At 48.1% G+C, this 18,676-nt stretch overlaps 2 protein-coding genes across 3 annotated transcripts in view; one reads left to right on the top strand and one right to left on the bottom strand.

Annotated features, from left to right (window-relative positions):
- Positions 1-4,558, top strand: part of WDR54 (WD repeat domain 54) — an 82,047-nt gene extending 77,489 nt beyond the window's left edge. For both annotated transcript variants that reach the window (XM_078678802.1, XM_078678801.1), the window contains exon 10: positions 184-4,558. In XM_078678802.1, coding sequence (XP_078534928.1) covers positions 184-315 — 132 coding nt within the window. In that variant the 3' untranslated portion in view covers positions 316-4,558. The remainder of the gene's footprint in view (positions 1-183) is intronic.
- C2_2H2orf81 (chromosome 2_2 C2orf81 homolog) overlaps positions 1-18,676 on the bottom strand; it is a 312,984-nt gene that overhangs the window by 206,854 nt on the left and 87,454 nt on the right. The gene's annotated exons all lie outside the window — the stretch shown is intronic.

Below are 18,676 nucleotides of genomic sequence, written 5' to 3'. Positions count from 1 at the left end.
ATGTTTGTCCATCCTCGTCTGATCATTTCAAACTCTTGGGGAGTCAGTTCTTAAGTTCCAGGGTTAAGAGGTTGTAGTAACTCGTTCTCTAGGCAGTTTGTAGGTGCCCTGACATCACATAAGTGCTTTCCCAAAGCCAGTCCTGCATATTAAACCTCTCTCCTGCCCTCTCTCTCTTTCTAGATTGAACACTGCCATTCAGAGTGTGTAACTGATGCTCAGATCAGCGGCTCTCGCTTCTGTGACCCAGAAGGAAACGCCTTTGCTGTGACTGGATATGACCTCAGTGAAATCATCCGATACATCCAGGTTTAGGGGCCTTCCAGCAGACTTTCTCCAAAGAACAAATGACTTTGAAACACGATTGAGTTCAGCTTTAGGAGGGAAACGGGGCTGGGTGAATGTGCGTCTCTAGCAGGCGGACCTCAGAGCTGCTGGGCGACTTGAACAAAAGAACACGTCTGTAGCACAACTATCAGGGTCTGAATGACTCTTAGGGCACCAAGGAATGTCCAAGAGTGGACGCAGCCGGCAAGGCAAAGTGAAAAACATGTCCGCGCCCTCAAAATATTGTCCGCAGCGAAGTTCAGAAGCTCAAGAATGGTGGTCGCTCCAAGACTAACTGCGTGGCCCATTGTTTCCTGATGGTTAGTGAGACTGAGTGACCCATCATTGCGTCCCGCTACTTGACTGAGCTGAGGAGCTTAGAGCGAGCATCGGGGTCCATTGCTGTTGTTACGGTCTCAGATGTGATCAACTTCTCAGTCATAATGGCGTGGCTTGTGAAGTGTTTGCCATGTTCTTCCGTCTCTCTCTTGCTTTCCTTGAGTGTTATTTATTGTGCGCGCCGTACCATAGATGGTTTCCCTTCCTCTCTGTCTCCTCTGCGCTGATGTATTTGTTTCTGGGTAGCCCAGTCCCACCTATCGCTTTTAGAATCGCTTTATTCTGGTGTTTGTATTGGTACCAAGTTGGTGACTTTTAATTGTGGCTCCAATTCTGTCAAACCCCTAACCTGTCATACAAGCAGTAGTATTTGTGAAGTTAGAATAGGTCAAAGGGGCAGCTCCCTCTCCGCCTGCAGCCCCCAAAGCCAATATAAGGCCAACTGGTCAGGACATTGCCTCAGACAGTGCTTCGACCTTCGTCGGTACTCACTGCGTTTAACTAGATATGTGCACCTCACAACAGTCCATTGGTCCAGCAGGACAGATGGAATTTGTTGGTGGAACCAAAGAATCTCAAGTCGATCTCCCTCGTACTTCTCCCTTGATGAACCCCACAGTCCGCTTCTTCGCATGTCCCTCTCCCACCTCCATGCTGTCCTTCTCAGGTCCCATTAGAGAGACTTGTGACAGCATACATCCGGAACTTGCCACTGTCCCAAGCTAAACTCAGCACTTGTCCTTTGCATCTTCCGCTGCATCATCGATGGAGCAGCGTGTGATCTGCAGGTTCCTGTCCCGGTGGCCGCACTTCTCCTCCTGACGTCAACTAAATGCGTAGCACTGAGTACTGGCACCCCCTGGTACCAGAGCTCATGGGAAAGAGCCACCATTCCTACCGCTGTCTTAAAACCCAAGTTCTGGTTATTTTATTGATACTGGTGTGAACCGCTCTGTTCTGTCAGGTAGTGGATTTCAAAGTGTTTAGTACTGCCTGTTGTTATGAATCTTTCTCCCTTCAACACAGTCTCAAAGCTCGCACTTGGTGGTTGTAGTATGGGAAAGGTTGGGCGAGTCGCAAAGCTGACGGTCTTATTCAACAGAAACCAGGCCACACCGGTGCCCTAAACTGCGATGCCATCGCGAGATCCTGTCTCTTCAGTAGCCTGGAGTAGAACTGGTTGCAATTGTGGCCGTCTTTTTCTCAGTGAGGCATGACAGCAAATAGTGACCCACTCTGGCGACATTGCATGCCGTCCGCTTATCTCAAACTCCCTTGCGGGTGACGACGCTTGTGAACAAGCCAGGGGTCTCCTTTCAGCTTCCATAAGAGCAGCATGGCTAGCCTGTGACTTCTCATCTAACAGTGAAGGCACGGTGTCTGATCCAGCAACGACTGAAGGCCCAAGGTACCTCTCACAGGATGTTTTCTCTCGCCCACAAGCTTCACAATATGTCAGGGTCTCCATACAGAGTTTGGTCTTTCTACACCTGTGAGCAGAGTTGCTAAAACAGGCTGAACACTACCTTTTCTCTCCGCCCCATCTGCATGCACACCAGAATGAAATTCGAAAGAGAATTCTGCCACAGGAGATATGTGTCTTGCTCTCCAAGGTCGCCATAGAGAGGGTGCAGGACTCCGAGAAAGGCGTTGGTTGCTATTCCAGATAGTTCCTTGTCCAGAAAGGTTTGTTGGTGTCCAGGAGATGACACTGTTTCTGGTCACTAATGCCAGTTGCGGGGCACAGTCAATGCACTGAAACTCAGAGTACACTGGGCTCAGGGTTGGGGACAGCGGCTACCTAGTGCGCCAATGCTCTCAACATGCCTTCGTTTGTGGTCAGAAGTTGAGGGGGGGATGTATCTCCACCACTGATGTCAAGAGTCTCTGACGGCACCTGGGGAACTAACTCGAGGGTATAGTGGATGATTGGTTACTGGCCTTGGTAGGGTGGTCTGACCCAGAGCTTTCAACAGCAACATGTCCACAAAAGCTACAACTTGGAACGCAGTCCAAACAGTTCTGGAAATAGCATGCCCTACCTCCCCCAGCCACTGAGATGAGTCCCAAACCCAATCCAGACTTCCTTTGACTCCAGGGATTGCTGTACAGGTGAGTGCCGGCACCATCTGGGAATAGAGGACAGAGCGAGCTCTTTAGTGTCGGACGGCGATGGGCCGGTTCCTTGACCCAGATGGTGCTGAAGGTTTCTGGCATCCGTTTTAGTGACGGTGTTGAGGTCTTGTTATTCCCAACAAAAGTGCAGGTCACTCAATCCTTACTTTGGCGTCAGAGCCACTGGCCAGGCCAAGGACTGGACTCCAGCATCTAACTACCACAGTTTTATGCTCATCTGAATATTTCCTGACATTCTGTGACCAGTATCAATGTTATGGACTGACCGGATGTAACGATGGGTTCACAGCAGTACGTGGTCACAGTGGCCCGCCCTTCCTTGTGCTTTGCCTGTGGAGCTGGTGTCGGATCTGAAGCGAGTCTAACCTGCTCTACTGAGCAGCCCTTTCCTTAAACTTGTAGCAAGTCAGGGAAGGGCTCCCTGCTGTCCCAGACCTCCCTAATGGATGCAACCAAACGCGGCCTCCGGAGGCTCTAGCCTCTTCCAGTGGAACCCCCTATGCGCGTCCGTGCTGGCACCCAGGTCCACCAGACGCTGATGTCTGAAATGTTCTTTAGATCTTTGTCGGTGCCGTTCCATTTGTCCTCAAGAGCCCAGGAGCAGACTGGCTTTAGGGTCCTACTGTTCCTGTATCCATCAGCTCCTGGCTGGCAGGAAGGCCATCCTTGCTTTTGTCGTAAGGTGGCCCATATTTCTATGGAGGTGGGCACATTGCCCGCCTCTTCATGGGCAGGTGTCCAGGGTTGGCCTTCCAAACTTCCTTCACAGTTCAAAAAGAGTCAAACGCAATCTGTTTGATAGCACTTCCCTCGTGAGGGGTTCTTCTGAGCCCCTCATTGTCTTCAGGGTCTTGTTGAAGTTTTCCATAAAACCATTGATCTGGGGGTGGTAAGAAGTTCAAGACTGGTATGTCATACCCCCTACACCCCACATGGCCTTCACGTAGGACAGGAAGTTTGTGTCCCTATTAAAAAGCACAATACTACTGAATTTACCAATGAGTTCCCTAGCTTCCATAGGGGTAAATACTTATTGAATACACTTGGTGCCAGAGGTTGTGGGAGGCTGTCGGATTCCAACAGCGTCAATCACCGCTATCTCAAAAGGGCCCCCACAACTGATAACAGCACAAGCGGTGCCCTGGTCTTACTGCCTGTTCTAGCTTCAACACAGAATGATCTCAGTAATCCCCAGGGGCACTCTTTCCTGTTCAGGAAACTCTCCCTCGCCTTAGTGGAGGAGCAAGGGAGGAACTAGATTACCTCCATCGTCTCCGAAGTATCTTCTTCAGGTAATATCCCGAGTAGACAGAAGACACGCTATTTTATGGATGACGCGAGTGTATGTATGCATTGTTGTTAGTGGGGCTCGAATGCTGCAGAGCGCTGAACAGGGGGACATGGTCGCCCCCAAGATACAATCCTCGGGGAAAAGTTCAGGGTGATAGCCAGGTCAGAGGTGGACCTGCATCTTTTTTTTCTGAATTGTAGAGAGTTGGGGCTGGTGTCAGTAGGGCTGCTGTTCCAGATGCTGTGAGCATGAAGAGAGAAGGCTTGCCTTCTGGATTTCACCTTCTTGCAGTGTTGTCTCCAGTCTGGTAATATTGAGCTAGTTTAGCTGTTCTTGTTGTTCCATCATAAGTGCTGATGTTGCAGTATCTTAACTAGTACAGCCTGTGGCTTATTGTGCTTCAAAATCTAAAGGATATTGAATGTAAACCATCAGATTTTCAATAAAACTATGTTTGAGTGGGTTCTACAACATTTTATTTACATCGCCACCCATAAAGTTAATAAGAGAGGCGTACGTGTTTCTGCATTCAGGGCCGCTATCAGCATCTTACCTATTCGCTAAGGCCCTGAAAACTGGTGAAATGCGCTAACTTAAGTTATTGGTGAGTGCTTCTAATATGCAAAAGTTCAGGAAACAAACTCAATTCATTAGCTGTCAGCATTCACAATTGAAAACACAGTTTTTTATTAAAAGAATGGTTACTTTTGTTACCAGATGGGTCCAGGGGCTTCTTCGTCTGGCAACAGCTCTACAACACTGCCAGTTAGGCACTTGCATTCAGGAAGTGGCAATACCAGCATATAGATGGCGTTCCACGCGCAACCAAGGTGGGAAGAGAAGAACCAAAAGAGGTTGAAGACAGCCCATGATACTACAAAGTAAAAGTTGGATACCTAGGAACCTTACCATGAATACCACCATCTTACAAGTAGGAGAGGCGGGTGGTGAGGAATCGGGGGGCAGGGGTGGGGGTTATCCACCAGAAATATAGTTCTTGAAGATAGGTAACTGTTTCTTCTGATAGATACGTCTACCTGCACATTTCACACCCTACAAATGTGCTCCAAAGCAGTAGTGCCTGACCCACCTGGCAATGACGCTTGGCAAATGTATATATTGAAGGCGTGACCGCCAGGAAAATATCAGCCACAGGATCTCTGGTCAGGGCACTGGAAGCCGCCATGGCTCTGTTAGTGTGTGCACAGCGTGTGAACTACACATTCTTCAATGGTGAAGGCATAGCAGATCTTGATGCAGATTAGAACATTGAAATGTTCGGAGCTCCATTGAAAACAATGGAGTGCTCTTGGTTTCTAATGTCCGATATAAGCCCAGAGCACCAACAATCCAATCTGTGTTCACAGCTGCCAACAAGGGATTTGTTTCAAAAACTTTTCAATTCTTTATGGTAATTTTAGGTAAGTTCTTATTCAAGTAGCTTACAATAAGATGAATCAAAGATTCAATCAAAAAGAATAACATTCAATTGTCGTTGAATCAATCATCAAAAAACATGACACAAGGCGAAAGAGAGCAAGAACACGGGTATGTATATTCAAACAAAATTTAATATCAATCAAAAATTCATTTGTGTAGGGTACATAAAATACAACAACATAATGTAATCAGAAGTAATATTGACAAACTGTAAAAAAAATCCTTCACAGTTACATTTGTAAACACCTTTTAAAGAAATCTATTTCAGGCAATCTATGGAATTTATACAAAACGAATATTGCCTCTCTCTCATTTGAGCAAAAAATAGATGTAAAGTCGACGTTTCGGTTTAATTTTGGCTTTGTCCTTTAGACCATCTTCAGGCCGTAGAGAAAGTTGATTAAAAAGACCCTTTTGGTTAAGTGGAAATCTTTTTAATATTTAACCAAAAAATAGATCAAAAAGCGGTTGAATGCCTTCATCTTTGAGGATTTATTCGTGATGCATGCAGTTGGTGAAGAATTTGCCAGGATAACAATAAACAGATTCGCTACTGGTTCACATATCGAGAGACCGTGAACAACATCGCTGGTCTTTAAACCAAGTGACCGCAAATAATTGATCTCTACGTCCAGCACATATGAATCTTCAAAGCTGAAGGCATCCAACCGCTTGTTGATCTATTTTACAGCTAAATATTAATAAGATTTCCACTTAACCAAAAGGGTCTTTTTAATCAACATTCTCTACGTCCTGAAGATGGTCTAAAGGACAAAGCCAAAATTAGACCGAAACGTCGACTTTACACCTATTTTCTGCTCAAATGAAAGAGAGGCAATATTAATTTTGTATAAATTCCACATATTGCCTTAAATAGATTTCTTTAAAAGGTGTTTACAAATGTAACTATGAAGGATTTTCTTAGAGTTTATGTCAATATTACTTCTTGTTACATTGTGTTGTTGTTTATGTACCCTACACAAATGAATTTATGATTGATATTACATTTTGTTTGAATATACATACCCGTGTTCTTGCTCTCTTTCGCCTTGTCATTTTTTTGATGATTGATTCAACGACAATTGAATGTTATTCTTTTTGATTGAATCTTTGATTCATCTTATTGTAAGGTACTTGAATAAGAACTTACATAAAACTACCTTAAAGAATTGAATTTTTTTTTTTAAACAAATCCCTTGTAGGCATACCTACCTGCTTATTGTGAATTGCCCTAGCCGACAAGGGTTTATTGGGTTTCCCATTTTCTTGATATAGCAGTTAACAAAAGGCCTCACGGAGCCTGAGGGAATTTCAGCCTCCTCTGGCTCAGTGAGGCCTTTGTTTTACAAATTAGAACATTCTGCCTTCTACCTGAGAGCTCAGTAGCGGGCTCTACCCACCATTAAAGGCCCTCTTCCCTTGTTAAAGGCCCTTGCAAAATGCTGTAGAAGGCTTTTGATGGCTGGTAGAGCCAGCCATGGCGGGCTCTAAGGCTATATTAGAACATTGGAATATTGAGAGATAGGGAGTAGCTCTGGGCTTATAATGGCTGGTAGAAGCTCAGAGCTCTAACAGTCCATTGTTTGTTTTCATGTTTCTCCTTTTTAATTTAGAATATTCTACCCTTACTGGGTTGAATGTGCTAATAGCCTCGTAGCCCTTCTGCCTCAAGCTCTGTTGTTAACGGCCCTCTCCCTCATTATAAGCCCCCGCCTATGGCTCAAGCTTATAACTTGGGTGCGGGCCTTTAACAACAGGTATAGACCTTGGCAGCAGGCTATAATGTCTCAGTGCCTTTCTTAGCCACACCACAACCAATAGAAAGCTGGAAATCCACACACACTGACCTTGCAGATCAACATAGTAGGAGACAGCACATCTGGGCTCCAGCCTCCGCAACCGATCCTCCGACTTGGAAGGACGTGGAGGAAAGATGGAAGGGTGCTAGACTGACCAGTGGACCTCACCTTTGGTGGAAAGGAGGGTCAAGCTTGCAGCACCAGTGTGTATGCATGGTGTTGGACAGGCCACGGGTAAGGCTTGCTCCCTCCCCGCACGACCAGGCCCGAGCCCCGCTCCTCAGGCGTTACACGCAACAACAACCCGTTTCCCGTCTCCTATAGGGCCCCTGCCCCTGAACATCTCCACATCGTGGGCCCGATTCCCTACCGGCCCTCTCGCCCGGCCTGGGCGCCATCTTGGACACGGCACCACGAGGCCGCGTGGCCTCCGATCAACCCTAACCCTGGGCCTGGCCAGGCCCCGACATCCCGGCACCACCATCCACCCAGGAGGTGAGCGGACTACTTGGCAGGTCAATGGGAGGAAGAGGTGTCGATGGCTCTCCCCCACCAGGTGCCGACCGCCCCCAGCTCCCCCAGGCGCTGGCTCCACCCCCCTGCTGGGTGTCTGGACTCCCTCATCCCGGACCTCCCGACCTCCCAGTGCGAGGGTCCGGACATCAAAGGGCGCCAGACCTATAACTGGCGCAGCTCCAGAGCAGGAAGGGAGTTGTATCCTGGAGTCGAGAGACGCAGTGAAGAACTCATCCTTGACGGACTACTGGCGCTGCCGTAGCCCTGCCTTGCGAACTACCGATCTGCCTGCTGGCGCTGCCGCGGCTCACTGCACCCATCTTCATCGGGACCTGCTGGCTCCGCCGCGGACCGTCACTACCTTCAACCATCCCGGGACCTGCTGGCTCCGCCGCGGCCCGATCATCTAGAACGCCGAGCTCGAGGATTGTGAGCTAATTCATCTACCACCACATCCCCCAGAGTGGTAACGAGACTGTCCCGCTACCCCCTTACCCAACCAAGAGACTAGAATAGAGGGGACCCCGGAGTCCAGACCTCCTTGTACCACCTCACCGTACTTAAAGAATTGCTTATAAAGTAACGTTGAACCTTATCCTTGTGTGGTGTACGTCAGTGGGGGGGAAGTTATTTGTCTGTACGATTGCTGGAGACGGATCTCCCCGGAGACCTCTCCCCTTATCCTCGGCCGACCCTCCCGGTCCGTCTAACATTGGTGGCCAGCGACGGGATCCGAATCAACGCGTAATCGTACAGAGAGTAGCTCACCCCACGACAAAACCACAATGTCAACCAAAGAAAGCGGATCCACCGAAAAATTCCAGATGGAGAAATTGGAAGAATACAGCCATCGTGAGTTGAAACAATTCTGCATTGAACTAGGTATCGCTACCACCGGTCTGAATACTAAAGACGATTTCAAGCACGCCATTGAGTCGTGGGCAGAAACCGGGGCCGTCAGACCCCCGGACCAAAATCTCGCAACAGCAGAGAAAGACACCACGGCTCCCGAGGAGCGAAGAACGGGTCTCTCGCAAGATGAGATCCAAGAACGAGAAAGAAACCGACTACATGAGCTAGAGATGGCCCGGCTCAAAATGGATGGCGAACTCAAATTAGCCGAACAAAAACTAAATCTGGAACATCTGCGGCTCCGAGAAGAACGGGAAGAGAAACAGAGACAAAGAGAGCTTGAAGAGAAGAGACTGGCGTACGAACACGAACGCAAACTAGCTGAGATAGACTTACGCAAGCAGAACAAAGAATTAGGAGTGCCCGAGCAACCGCGCCCCCCGGGGGTGACAGAAAGGAAGGTACACATCCCCAAGGATGTCGTTCGAGAATATTTCCGAGAGGACGACATACAGCAATGGTTCAAGGCCTACGAGATCGCTATGACCTCCCACCGGGTCGATCGAAGCGACTGGGGAGCCGGTCTATGGGGGAGGTTCGTCAATGAGGGCCGCGATGCCCTGCTACAGCTCCCAGACCATCTGATGACCTCCTATGACCACATGAAAGCTACCCTCCTCACCCGCTATGGGCTCACACCCGAAATGTACCGCCAGAGGTTCCGAAACTGCACTCGGATCCCGGGCACAACTTGGGTGGAATACGTGAACTATTTCAGCCGGGCCTTCGAGGGGTGGATCAAGGGAAGCAACGTAACGACTTACGAGCAACTCTTCAATCTCATGGTATGGGAGCATCTATCGAACAACTGCTTCGTCGAGCTCAGGCAGCACCTCCTCGACAGTAAATTAACTGATCCACGACAGCTTGCCGCCGAGGCTGACCGGTGGGAAATTACCCGAGTGGGCCGAACTGGGCCCCATGAACAGAACCGGAACAACCACGGTCAGCACCGTCCCCGAGGAGGAGGAGGGGGCCAGGGACGAGGGAGAGACAACGCCCCGGCCGCTCCCACTACCAGCACCCCACCCCCGGCCAACCGGGGCAACACCCCGGCGCGGCCGGGATACAGAGCCAATGTCACGTGTCACCGATGCCAGCGAGTCGGCCACTACGCCAACAACCCGAATTGTCCACAGAGTCAGACTCCGAGACCCCGCCAGATGGCTGCCGCCGCCCTGGGGGAAGAACAAAGCTACGAAGAACATGAGGAATGTGAGCAAGAACGCCAGGAATGGGAACCAGCCGCCATGGTTCTAGCGTGCCTAGGGGGAAGAGACATGGTCCCGCGGGTCCCCCTACCCGCCAACACCCGGAAGTACAGTCAATGGGTGAACATTAATGGACGCCGGTCCGAAGCCCTACGTGACACCGGGGCCAGTGTAACGGCCGTCCGATGTCACCTGGTGACCCCAGAACAGATTCTGCCGAACGTCCTCTGCCCTGTCCGTTCAGCCGACAATTCGGAGAGTCTATGTCGGATGGCTTGCGTCCCCTTCGAGTGGGGAGGAGTCTCCGGCATGTTGGAAGTGACGGTCCGAGATGATGCCCCCGTAGACTGTCTCCTGGGAAATGATCTTGAGAGTTCCCCGTGGGCCGCCGTAGAGAGGAGAGAGCACCTAGGGATGTTGGGCATCCCGGATTGGGCGTGCGTAACCACCCGGTCCATGGCTGCCCGTGCCATCCCCCGACCCGAAGAACCTGAATGGCCGGCACCCCCTTCCCCGGTCGCTCCAGACACCGACCGTGCCGTCACCCCAGAACAAACTCCCGAGGGGCTCGTTCAGCCTCAGGACCTTCCCGGCCTGGATCAGTGGCGTCAGGAGGGGGGGCCCACCCAAGAACAGTTTCGCCACGAGCAGAAGACCTGTCCCTCCCTCGAGGGACTCCGCCAACAAGCCCTCGCCCAGAGTGCAGGGGATACCTCCGGAACCCATTGGGTCTATTGGGACAATGACCTGTTGTACAGCGAACAGAGAATCGCAGAGTTAGGGGCCAGTCGAGTACTAGTGGTGCCCCTCCGCTTTAGAGACTTCTTGCTAAACCTGGCCCACGATGTCCCCCTGGCTGGCCACCTGGGTCAGGATAAAACCTACAGTCGCCTGGTGACCCACTTTTTCTGGCCCAAGATGAGGAACGACGTACTCCAACACTGCCGGTCTTGCCCCACGTGCCAGGCCAGCGGGAAGAGCGGCCGCAAGCTTAAAGCACCTCTGCAACCTTTTCCAGTGGTCACCACCCCGTTCGAGAGGGTGGGGATAGACATTGTGGGACCCCTGGACCCCCGTACAGCACAAGGACATCGGTTCATCCTAGTACTGGTGGACCACGCCACCCGCTACCCCGAGGCTGTTCCCCTGCGAACTGTGACAGCCCCGGTAGTCGGCCGGGCCTTGATGGGGATCTTCTCCCGGGTGGGCTTCCCCCGAGAAGTCGTCAGCGACCGGGGCACAAACTTTATTTCAAAATACATGAAGTCCCTCTGGCAACAGTGTGGGGTCACCTACCGATTCACGACCCCCTATCACCCTCAAGGAAACGGACTGGTTGAGCGGTTCAACCGCACGCTCAAAGGGATGATTGGGGCGTTGGAAGAGCCCCTCCGTCGCCAGTGGGATGTGCTACTACCGTGCCTTCTCTTTGCCTACCGAGAAGTCCCCCAGAAGTCCCTCGGCTTCAGCCCGTTCGAACTCTTGTATGGGCACCCGGTGCGAGGGCCGCTCAGCCTAGTCAAAGAGGGCTGGGAAATGCCCCCTCTAAAGAACCCTCCAGATGTTTTCAAGTACCTCCTAACCCTCCGCAACCAGACCAGACGGTTCAGAGAGATGGCAAAAGCAAACCTGGAGGCCAGTCAGGAGGACATGAAAAGGTGGTACGATCAGAATGCATCCTCCATCGAATTTGAACCCGGCCAACAAGTGTGGGTAATGTCTCCCACCGAACCATGCGCCCTGCAAGACAAATGGACGGGGCCCTTCAAAGTAATCGAGCGCAAGAGCCCTGTCACCTATCTCATCGATATGGAATCTTCACGAAACCCTCTCCGGGTCCTCCACGCTAATAGACTTAAACCCCACTTTGTACGCTCAGAGCTCAGCCTCTTGATGGCAACCGACAATGGAACCGAGGAGGACTCCGAACCCCTCCCTGACCTCCTACGGTCTCGGGAGAAGGACGGCTCCGTGGACGGGGTCCGACTCTCGGAGGCCCTCACCCGGGAACAGCGCCAAGGCTGCCGAGACCTCCTGCTGCAGTTCGCCACCCTGTTCTCCCTCACCCCAGGGGTCACCCCCTGGTGCTTACACGACGTGGACACTGGAGACAGTCCCCCTGTCCGCCATCGGGCCTACCGCGTACCAGATCGGGTACGGGCCTGCATCCAAGAGGAGGTGGCCAAGATGCTCACGCTCGGGGTCATCGAGCCCTCAGACAGCCCCTGGGCCAGCCCAGTGGTACTGGTCCCCAAAGCGGCCGCCCCCGGCGCCACGCCGGAGCTTCGGTTCTGCGTCGACTACCGGGGCTTGAATGCGGTCACCAGAACAGACGCACACCCCATCCCCCGAGCAGATGAACTAATCGACCGCATGGGAGCTGCCCGCTACCTCAGCATCTTCGACCTGACAGCGGGCTACTGGCAGATCGGTCTCACACCCCGGGCCCAAGAGCGATCTGCATTCTCCACTCCTGATGGCCACTATCACTTCAAGGTCATGCCATTCGGCATGAAGAATGCCCCAGCAACATTTCAGCGGCTAGTGAACCAGGTCCTGGCAGGACTCGAAGAATTCAGCGCCGCCTACCTGGACGATATCGCTGTGTACAGCCGCCACTGGTCCGACCACCTCCACCACCTCCGAGAGGTGCTACAGGCCCTCCAACGAGCTGGCCTCACGATCAAGGCCAGCAAATGCCAAATTGGCCAGGGGTCCGTGACCTATCTCGGGCACCAGGTGGGAAGCGGTCTGGTGGCCCCTTTGCAACTCAAGATCGCTGCCATCCAGTCGTGGCAGCCCCCCATCACCCAGACCGAGGTCCGCGCCTTCTTGTGTAGTGTAGCTCCTATTTTCCCAATAGGCTCTGCGCATTGGAATAGTACCTACAGCAGTAAAGGCCTAGGCCAGACGTTAACTAGGTCTACTACTGTCGAAACTAGACTTAATTTTTGGGTTTGCCAGCTAAGCTCAGAGTTCGCTAGAAACTTTCTCGAATGTTCAAGGAAGGATGAACTCCCCTGATTAGACAAGAAGGGATTTAGTTTCTGACAACCATAGAACATGACAACTTTGCTCTCCCCTAATCAAGAGTCAATCTCGAGAGTCGTGTGAGCACAAGGCAATTATTTTACTCAGTCAGTACGTGCATTCTTAGTCTCATCAGAATGTAGAGAAAAGGAAGAGACGGGCGTGTTCAATAAAAGATGTTATTTATTGATCAGTCTCTTTTCTCGTACAAGAGAAATGGATCGATATTATTGCAATACTTATAGTTAAGTAAAGTGCATACATTAGAAGCAATAGTATAAAATAATACTGTAAAAACATTGATATGGTTTCTGAGCCATATGATGTTTAAAATGATTAAAATATATTTACATACACATATACATTTGACTAAACGTACTCAACTGGTGTTTCTAAATACGCCTACCCCGTGTACCTGACCTAAGTCTAATGCGTGGGCGGGAATAGAAAGTTACAGTTTAGTTTAAGTTTGTTTTTGCCAAGTGAATAACTAAAGAATTCTCTAGGAGGGGTTATTCAGTTCTGTACCTGGAATTTAGGATGAATGAGGAATGGTATCTCTTTCTCTGCTCTCGATATTCCAGGCTGCCTGCGAGGGCTGCCCAGAAGCGCCGGTGCTGGGTCTCTCGGCTTGAGATAGCAGCGCGTCTCTCAGCGCGTCAGGAAGGCGGGGCTGCTGCCTGCGGGGTCTGCTTCTGCTCTCGGCTTCGGCAAGTATGGCTGCTCCGTCTTGTCACCACGCGTGTGTTTGCATAGGGCAAGGTCGGCAATATTTATACCTTAAAGGTGCCGAGATTGACGTAAGGATGGACATAGGTACGTCAATAAAGATGTCATACGACTTGCTCGTTAGCACATTCTTTACTAAAGTTCTCTGTGAAATCAAAACAATGGCCGCACGGATTATCCAGGTTGTCATAGGTTTGATTTGTTATGAGAACGTCGTATGCCTTATCAGGGGCTGGAGGAATATCGCTTGTCTAATTAGATCTCAAGCGTTATGACCTAATCAGATAACACATTCCTGTGCCGTAGTGTGACTGCGTCAGATAACGGTATCTGCATCATGGGGGATTTCTTGCCTCATGGGCTGACTGTTAGTTAACTAGCTAGTAAGTTTAACCAGAATAGGGTCAGGAATAGGGGGATCGAATCAGAACCTATAGAAATACACGACACCCACTCCACGCTAACTATGGTCATATCTACTAATCTATGCATAGTATAACATAGTACAACATACTATAGAGTATAGTGTATACCTTACCACCCCAAAATACATAAATGCATTTCGAAATTTTCAAATATACTGAAAAATTGCAGTCATATATATTGTATGCACTTAAGCTATGAATTAGATGCAAAAGTGAACACGCATTGTTATGCATTATTGATTGTTGGTATATGAGAAATACACATGAAATGGCTCTTAATATGGCTATACAGAAAAAAAGTCGAAACCATTTCATCACATAAAATATATTGTGAACATACCAGCGGGCAGCTAAAGTCTATATAAAGTCTATAAAGTATCTAAAAAAATAGAAATCTTAGTTCTCTAGGAATAGTTTCTTACTTTAAGCAGAAGATCAGTGTCCCGGGAAAAAATATATAGAAAAATATTTTAGGGGCTTGCTGAAAAAAGTTGCTGTCCGTGAACTGGATTGTAATTGTTCATGTGACTTTATTTTTAAAGTTGAAGGCCGAATTCAGGGAACGCCGTGTGCGAGTTTACTCAAAAGTCTCTATTTCTGTTCCGGAGAGAACATCATATCATTCAGGCTTTCGAAAAAACTGTCAACAGCTTCATGGGAAAGTTCCACTAAGTCGGAAATAGGGGTAACCATGCATTCATGCGCATGATTGTCTCCATTGACATTCTGATTTGCATTGCTGACAGAAGGTCGTACCTGTTCGATGCTGCTTTCATCTTGAACTTCACTACTCTTCAATCGCAGTGGTGAAGATTCCAGGAATGCCGTCATCAGAATTGGCAGCCTTTGAGGGCAGCACAGTGCGTGAACCTTGGTAGGAACCAACAGTGTATCTGCATCCACCGGCGCATCCGATTGTAGCGTCAGACAGGTGTCTAACACGCATTCTTCTCCGCATAGCAGACACCTTAGTACAGGTAAAACACACCTTTGCCACATTGGTCGAAATGATAGAAACCAAGTCATGTTTAGGTCTCTAAGCCGGGATAGTCCCAGGATTTTTGATATCCGGTCCCGGTATCCAATGGCTAGGATCGTATCTTCCATTGTCGCGAGAGTTTGATCTGTGACATGGGTTGCCATAACGAAAAATAAGGACTAGGAATAGGATTCCCGCAATTAGTCCTAGGATCAGGGGAAGTCCGCCAAAAATCGAATGGACGAAGTCTGGAAAAATACCCAGTATGGCTTTGAATGGTGTTAATGCCATCGAAAATACTGTCTTAAATACCTTTGAGACCCCTGTGGTATCAGAAATATTTAAGATTTCGCTCAGGATTTCCGCGAAATGTACGGGGGAATTAGTTGATAATAATGTATGTATCTCTGCAGTCGTCCTTGCGACTTGTAGATCATACGTTTCTTTAGATGACGTGAGCCTTGTAGGCGTCTGAAGAAGCACTGTTTTCATTCTGCTTAAAGTGTCTATTCGAATAGAAGTAATTTTCAAACTGGGCCATGCCCTCGCCTCCCTGTCTGGAAAGGAGCTGGGGAACAAAGAACGTCCACAGCACTTGACCTTCGCCGTCGTAGTGACGAGATAAGGAGTCCCGGGCATAAGACTACAGCATCTGCGGTCTACAATAAGAATGTAACTCCCATTATAGAGTCTTTGAAAGAATGGTTCTATTTCAGTTGCAGGTGCGCCTTGCTGGTGACATGAAAGGTTGTATGAATTCCCTTCACAGGCTCCGTGCAAACTAATACCGTTACACAGAAGCGTGCCGCTTAGTGACATAGCACAATTGATGCCACTAAGAAACACTTTCTGTCCTTTGTTACTGACACATGCATGTGAATAGGGCAGGTTCCATGTTGTTTTAAGGTACCCCTTTCCCAATTTCTCGTACATGCCAGCCTGTATATATTTTTGGCAGTATTGAAACCTGAAGGTTGAGATTGGAATATTTATGATTCCGTGGATTATCCATTCACTGACAGGTCGTTCTGACATTGTCAACGGTAATCTTTCTAGTTTTTCAATGCTCAAGATTGTATAATCAGCACCCTTCTGCGCCATACCGATTTGTCTATCAGTAAGGTTAAAGATTTGAAATAGTGACGTTGTATTGATTAAACGCCAAGGCACATAGCCTGAACGCAGATTTTGTAACGTCCAGCCAAGCTGTACAATAGAACGCAATTGTGACTGACCATGTTGTAATAACAGTAAGTCTTGCGATAATATATCGATTGCTGAAGACACAATGCTGTCCAATGAAAAAATTCTGGAGGACAGAGTCATTAACCCATTGTCCACTACAGAAAGTGATTTTTCCAAATTAATACGGTCAATTTCCCGTATTCTTTCTGCTGTCTCAATTTGAGTAACCTTCCAGGCCTCATTGTATGCTGCATATACAGAGGCTGCTATGAAACGCTTTTGACGCTGTTTGCGTGGTCCCATTATGAAATCACGCAAGTCAGCACCATCAGTAAGTAAAGTTAGGTGTTGCTTAATTTCAGGCAGTGTGGAAGTTTGTAGCCATTGAAGGCATAATTTGCCCACACTGTAGGTTGTTATTATCCCTGGGTGATGTCTTTGGGGATATCTAGGGTCTGGCCTGTTCATTTTGAAACCCTGTGTTTTATTCAGGAATCTATCTTGACAGTTATTTGTATCTGTGGGCCAGATCAACCATTGTTTCCAATCAGGATGTGTTCTGTTTTGGTTAAGTATATGGTTTATGTCTATTTCTTCATCTGTTTCAGAGTTATTGCTAAACATTGTTGGCTTTGGAATAGACAGGTTATTTAAATCTTTGATTTTGGCTAAGCCAAGACAGGTGGTTTGTTGAACGGTGTCATTTAAAAATATCATTTGTTCTGGGATCATGCAGGCTCTAAACAAAGCTTCTATACCCTGTACTTGCCATTCTTTTGTACCCCAAACACTTTTCAAATCAACATGTTTGTCCCAATAATCAAATCCAAAAGTATTCATTTTTTCAAAGAAAGAATCTGAATATATCAATTTTGTGTTGGTTATCATGGTTTTCATCCCTGTCTTGTTTGACAATTTGTAATAAAATGTTTCAGCATTAGTTATGTTAAAACCTGAAAAATATGAATATTTGCCATACACGGTTCTAGAGCTCCCTTTTGGAGGTGTAGCACAATGTTCCCATTGATTAAAATTTAAAACATTTCTAGGTTGTGCAGATTTATGCAAGAAATGGTTACCATAATGGTTATAGCAGTACATGCTGTCATAATTTGTAGAACCCTGCAAATAATCATGTTTTGTAAATTTAGCAGACATTACTAAGTCAGACATCATATTGTTTATACTTTCAAAGTCCCAATCATCAGCAAATGAGTTTGGTTTTGCAAAGTCACTCAAGGAGATCTTGATTTGGTGTGGATATTTCAGGATCTCGACCGGACCATAAATTTCATAGTCAGTGTTGTCCCAGGCTACCCCACCAGATATTGGAATTGCTGTGAAGTTGGCTGAAGAAAGTTCTGAAGAAAGTTCTCTTTTCTCGACGTGTGAAGATGTGTGTGGTTTGAGGACCAAGTTGATGTTCTGACTTGCTGTGTCCATTTTAGCATATTTTCCCTCAATGAAGCGTCCCAAGGTAAATACCATGATGAGCCAAAGTATGAGGATAAATGCACCAAAACCCACCCAAAATTCAATCCATGGAGAAACTAGATATGTTTCTTTCAGTTGTTTCAAAAGTTCCTTCGCTTTGTCTTTAAAGGATTTTGATGATGGCTGTGTCTTTTGTTCGCTGAAGCCTTCAGAGGAATCATCGAAGTTGATGAAGTAACCGGATGCAGTTCTGTCAATTGTTCCAATTGGTTCAGGATTTTTGTTTCTTGCATTTTCACTTGGTACTTCTGTATAGATTGGTGTGTCTCTGCTAAATGTCTTTATTTGGGTTTTCAGAGGTCTAAGTTTTATTGCATTGTTGCATAGTCCTTGTTGTTCTTCTGTAGGCGTTTCGAATGTGATGAGCCTCTTTGATAGGACCTCTGTACTGGTAGCAAACCTTGGTGTTCTGCTACTTATTGGGAGTCCACTTGGCCTACTGTTGGTTATCGGCCACATGTTGTGGTTTTACCAGGTCGATGGATACAACTCGGTTCTCCTTTTTTCCAGCAAGTGGCGGTAGTACAACTGATCTTGTCCCGTTGACAGACAATACAGGAACTGCTTTTCTGTAAGAAGGCCCAAATTCCTTCTTTACCGCGATCTTCTCCCTGACTAGATCCCCGACTTTTGGAATCCAGACAGGTCTTGCTGGGACAGGTGGTGATTCTTCAGTGGTCGTTGGCTGTTCTTTCAACTGTATGTTGCTCAGGTCTTTTCTTGTTTTGTTTAAGTCCTGCAAAATAGCCAAACGGTCTTTGACATCAAAGCTTTTTTCTGTTACCACTGAAGTCTGACTATCAAGGTCAGAGATCAACATCCTAGTTCCGAATAATAATTCGTACGGACTGAATCCCTTCAGA

The sequence above is a fragment of the Lissotriton helveticus genome, chromosome 2_2 (assembly GCF_964261635.1).
Source record: "Lissotriton helveticus chromosome 2_2, aLisHel1.1, whole genome shotgun sequence".
Classification (NCBI taxonomy): Eukaryota; Metazoa; Chordata; class Amphibia; order Caudata; family Salamandridae; genus Lissotriton; species Lissotriton helveticus.
This window is presented reverse-complemented; position numbering and strand designations above follow the sequence as displayed.